Here is a 5,493-nt window from a genome sequence, read left to right on the forward strand (position 1 = left end):
AAATTTCATCCTAGGAAAGGGGAGTAGGTTCCAGGTTTAAAGAAGCAGCATTTGCCAAGGTGCAGGAGCCAGAAAGGAAATCCTAGGGGAGAGACAAATTTGGGGGAAGTCCTCAAAATATCTACCCTCAGGCTAGGGAGTGAGCATTTCGAAGACCATGTTTAGGAGCTTGGGTTATATACTATAGATCATGGGAGTCACTGGGGTCGGGGACAGGGTGGCTGAGCATGGGTAGGTTAAAGCAATTCTGGCTGAATCAGACCCTAGGCGAGAGGAAGGAGATCACTCCCTTGGAATCTTCAAGAGTCGCTCATCCCTGATCCTGTCCCCCTTTTGCCATGTAAGATGTGATGCCATCATTCAACTCATCATTCACCAACAAGCTGTGGGGCCTGGAACTTTCTATGCCTCAGTTTCCTCATCTGTAAAACAGCAATACTAGTAGTACCTGCCTCAGAGACCTGGGTGTGCAGCTAAATTGAGATGCTCTACGGAAGCTCAGGCTTTCAGTAAGGGCTCAATAAAAGCTAGTTCCTGTTATCAGATGTCACCTCCCCACCCTGTCCCGGGTCCAGTCAGCACCTCGAAGTCCTGACTGTCAGGAATGCCCCCACCCCACTTACAAGTCTGATCTAAATCCCTCCTGCTGCAGATGGAGCCCAGCTTCCCTGACAGTCTTTCAGGACGGGAAGCTCCATGTTCAATGCTCCCCACCCTCGTCCAGCCTCTCTAATCTCAGCTCTTCCCTTTCCCCTCCCCTGTGATTATCATAAACCCTCTCGAGTTAGGCAGGCTTGGCTGGGCCCCATGCCCCTTTGAAGTCCCAAGCCAGGTTCCCAGCCCCACATACTGACTTCTGAGAAAGCTGCTTCCCATCAAATCCTGCCGCCAAAAAGACTCTCCTCTTAGGTATTCCTGCCAACTCCGTTTTATAATCTCCGTGCCGGGGAGGGAGGACAGTTCAGGCACTTTGTCTGCAGGAAGGAAGCAATTAAATTATTAGCACTTTGAGAAATTAAACGACATAACTTACGGCGGAATAAGTTTAGAAAAAAAAAAAAAAAAAAACCTTGTAATGTGAGAAAACAATTAAAAAGAATTATATAAGGTTGGGCTCGCTCCTTTATTGCAATAGAGTTAGCAGTTCATTGATTATCGTCCTGTTATAATGCAGCAGGATGGTGCGGGCTGCTGCGGAGGCAGCGACATTCAGGAAGCAAAGCGCTTAGTTGGGTCCTGCAAGAAGAAGGTGAAGGAGCTGAAAGGTTTTCCTGGAGGGCAAGGGGGAGGGGAGAGTGGGGTCAGAGGAGGATCACCAAAGCAGCTCTTCTTCCCTTCTCCCTGCTCCTACCTTGGTAGATGTGGAAAAGAGCTGGTCAATTCCAGCAGTTTGTCAGTTGCTAGGGCACAGTCAATTCCCTGTGCCCAAGAGTTTCTGTTCCTAGCTATTCATCCAGTGAAATATTCACACGACTCAGTAAGGAGATGTGGATGAGGATGATCAGAGCAGCCTCACAGGAGGCACCCTGGGTGCCCCTTACTGGGAGAGTGGAAAGGTCAAATGGGTGGAAGCACCAAGGGGTGCCAGGTAGCAGCAAGAAGCACTGACGCCTGTACACAGAGCTTCGCGATTGATCTCAAAAATGCAGTGCTCCACAACAGCAAAAAATACAAATTCTCTCTACTCACAACGACATAGGGGAGTCTCCCAGACAAGTTGAGCAAAAGAAGCAAGACATGAAAGACAGGTACGATTCCATGCAGAGGATGTTCAAGAAAAAATTCATTGAATGGGTAGAGACAGAAGCTGAAAGAGTGGGTACCTCAGGCAGGGAAGGGGGCAGTTTACTGACTGAAGGGACACAAGGGAGACTTGCTGGGGTACTAGAAATGTTCTATATTTTGATCTTGGTGATGATTACACAGATGTATATATAGGCTAAAAATCGAGTTTCATATTTCAGATCAGTGCTCATTACTCATTTACTGTATATGTGTTATATCTCAACAGGAAAGAAAGAGCAAATAAATGCTGTAGAGGAAAAAAGTTGTAGGAAAAAAGGAGATATAGAACACAATGCTATTTATGTAAATAAACCCCATGCCTACGAAATAACTACCTATCTTGAAAGAACTCAGCAAACAGACTGGGTGCAGTGGCTCATGCATATAATCCCAAGCACTTTGGGATGCTAAGGTGGGGTGATCGCTTGAGCCCAGGAGTTCGAGACCAGCCTGAGCAACACAGTGAGACCCCATCTCTACCAAAAAATGAAAAAAATTACAGTGGCATGCCCTCGTAGTCCCAGTAATTTAGGAGGCTGAGGTGAGAGGATTGCTTGAGCCCATGAGGTCAAGGCTGCAGTGAACTCTGATCTCACCACTTCACTCCACCTTGGGTGACAGAGCAAGACCCCATCTCAAAAAAAAAAAAAAGGGAATGTATGAATGAAACTAAGAGCAGGGCACTATGCAGACCAGTTAAGACAACTGGCCATGAATGGAGAGTATGGTAGACTCAACCCTCTCCTTCTGAAGTAGAGGTTTGTAGAAAAAGTGCTAATTAATCATATGAGGAGGTCTTTGGGCTGGGTGTGGTATGTGTAGGGTGTTGGGGCATTTTGATCTGGGGAGTCAGTATAGATTCAGTCACTGATGCCTACCAGGAGGTAAGGGAGGTACAGATCTCGCATTTATAAACTTCTCTGCAGTTTTGCAAAGCAATGCCATGTCCACCACCTCAGAGAGCCTCACTTAGGGTGTTTCCTGGAGGGAGTGAACTGGAGCCAGTCCACCTGCTACCACCTCAAGATGGGTTCCCCTGGCAGGTGATCTAACCTCTCTGCATCTGGGCCATGAAGATGATAAAAAGAATGTCTAGAGTGAGAGGGGAGTTAGAACACAGTTTAGAGAAGGGGTCAGCCCCCTTTTTCTTTTCTTTTTTGAGATGGAGTTTCGCTCCTGTCACCCAGGCTGGAGTGCAATGGCACGATCTTGGCTCACTGCAACCTCCGCATCCTGGGTTCAAGTGATCCTCCTGCCTCAGGCTCTGGAGTAGCTGGAATTAGAGGTGCCCACCGCTGTGCCCAGCTAATTTTTGTACTTTTAGTAGAGACGGGGTTTCACCATGTTGGCCAGGCTGAGCTCCTAACCTCAGGTGATCCACCTGCCTTGGCCTCTTAAAGTGCTGGAGTTACAGGCAAAACCCACTGTGCCTCGCCCAGCCACCATTTTCTACAGATGGTCAGGTGGTAAATATTTTAGCAGTTGAGGGCCATAAGGTCATACCATACTCAGACAGAGTGGTCATACCTACTCTGGAAGCAGCCATAGATGTAAATGAATGAGCATGATTGTGTTCCAAAAAAACTTTATGGACACTGACATTTGAATTTCATGTAATTTTCATATGTCACAAAGTATTATTCCTTTTTTTAACTTTTAGGTTCAGGGGCACATGTGCAGGTTTGTTATATAGGGAAACTCGTGTCATGGGGTTTTGTTGTACAGATTAGTTCATCACCCAGGTACTAAGCCTAGTACCCAATAGTTATTTATTTATTTATTTATTTATTTATTTATTTATTTATTTGGAGATAGAGTTGGCCAGGTATGGTGGCTCACACCTATAATCCCAACACTTTGGGAGACCAAGGTGGCCAGATCACTTTAGGTAAGGAGTTTGAGACCAGCCTGGCCAACATGGTGAAAATCCATCTCTACTAAAAATACAAAAGTTAGCTGGGTGTGGTGGCGCATGCCTCTAGTGTCAGCTACATGGGAGGCTGAGGGAGGAGAATAGCTTGAACCCGGGAGGCAGAGGTTACGGTGAGCTGAGATCGCATCACTGCACTCCAGCCTGGGTAACAGGGCGAGACTCTATCTCAAAGGAAAAAAAAAAAAAAAGAGAGAGGGCCTCACTCTGTTGCCCATACTAGAGCACAGTGGCACCATCATAGCTCACTGCCGGCTGGAACTATTGGGCTCAAGTAATCCTCCTGCCTCAGCCTCCCAAGTAGCTAGTGCTACAGGCACATGCCACCACACCTGGATGATTTTTTAATTTTTTGTTGAGACAGGAGTCTTGCTACGTTGCCCAGGCTGGTCTCGACTCCTAGCCTCAAGGGATTCTCCCACCTAGGCTTCCCAAAGTGCCGGGATTACAGGTTGAGCCACCACGTCCGGCTGTGAAGTATTATTCTTTTGATTTTTTTTCAAACCTTTTATTTTATTTATTTATTTATTTATTTTTGAGAGGGAGTCTTGCTCTGCCACCCAGGCTGGAGTGCAGTGGCGTGATCTCGGCTCACTGCAAGCTCCGCCTCCCAGGTTCACGCCATTCTCCTGCCTCAGCCTCCCAAGCAGCTGGGATTACAGGCGCCCGCCACCACGCCCAGCCAATTTTATTTTTTTGTATTTTTAGTAGAGACAGGGTTTCACCATGTTAGCCAGGATGGTCTCAATCTCCTGACCTCGTGATCCGCCCGCCTCACCCTCCCAAAGTGCTGGGATTACAGGCTTGAGCCACCACGACTGGCCTCAAACCTTTTGAAAATGTAGGAATGATTCTCAGCTTGCAGGCTGTACACAAACAGGTAGGAGGCCATAACTACTGACCCCAGTCTAGAGGATAAGTGAGTTGGAACAGTCCTTGGCACATAGCAAGTGCTCAAGAGACCTCAGTTATTATCATTCTCACCCCTACTGTACAGATGAGGGGCAAAGTGACTTATCCAGGGTTACCAGGGAGTTCGTGGCAGAACTGGGCCTCTCATCTGGATCTCCTGAGTCTCAAGTCACTTTGCACAAATGCTCAAGAAAGAGTCTAAGTTATACATGGCATCCCTTTTTCCAGGGCCCACATCTTGCAGCACGAAGTCTGGCTTCTAGAGAGACTGGAGCTCCTCTCTGCTCTTGTTTCCTGCAGCAGCAGTGTGCTGAATTTCCTGATGTGGATGTCATTATGGGTCATCCAAGTGCACGTCTAGTTACAATTACATGAAGTTCAAAACCAGGCAAAGCTAATCTGTGCTATAATTATTAGAAGCCAGGAGAGTGGGCCGTGCATGGTGGCTCATGCCTGTAATCCCAACACTTTGGGAGGCGGAGGCAGACAGATCACCTGAGGTCAGGAGTTCAAGACTAGCCTGGCCTGCATGGTGAGACCACTGTCTCTATAAAAGTACAAAAATTGGCCGGGCACGGTGGCTCACGCCTGTAATCCCAGCACTTTGGGAGGCCAAGGCGGGCGGATCACGAGATCAGGAGATTGAGACCATCCTGGCTAATACAGTAAAACCCCATCTCTAGTAAAAATACAAAAAATTAGTTGGACGTGGTGGCGGGCGCCTGTAGTCCCAGTTGCTGAGGAGGCTGAGGAAGGAGAATGGCGTGAACCCGGGAGGCAGAGCTTGTAGTCAGCTGAGATCGTGCCACTGCACTCCAGGCCAGGCGACAGAGGGAGACTCTGTCTCAAAAAAAAAAAAAAAAAAA

At 47.6% G+C, this 5,493-nt stretch overlaps 1 protein-coding gene across 1 annotated transcript in view; it reads right to left on the reverse strand.

The window, feature by feature from the left end:
* Nucleotides 1–1,209: 1,209 nt before the first annotated feature.
* MEOX1 (mesenchyme homeobox 1) overlaps nt 1,210–5,493 on the reverse strand; it is a 96,798-nt gene continuing 92,514 nt past the window's right edge. The window contains exons 3-4 of the mRNA XM_023201243.2: nt 2,839–2,877; nt 1,210–1,271 (exon numbers count right to left, since the gene is read on the reverse strand). Coding sequence (XP_023057011.2) covers nt 1,210–1,271; nt 2,839–2,877 — 101 coding nt within the window. The remainder of the gene's footprint in view (nt 1,272–2,838; nt 2,878–5,493) is intronic.

This window comes from Piliocolobus tephrosceles, chromosome 16, assembly GCF_002776525.5.
Source record: "Piliocolobus tephrosceles isolate RC106 chromosome 16, ASM277652v3, whole genome shotgun sequence".
NCBI classification, from domain to species: Eukaryota; Metazoa; Chordata; class Mammalia; order Primates; family Cercopithecidae; genus Piliocolobus; species Piliocolobus tephrosceles.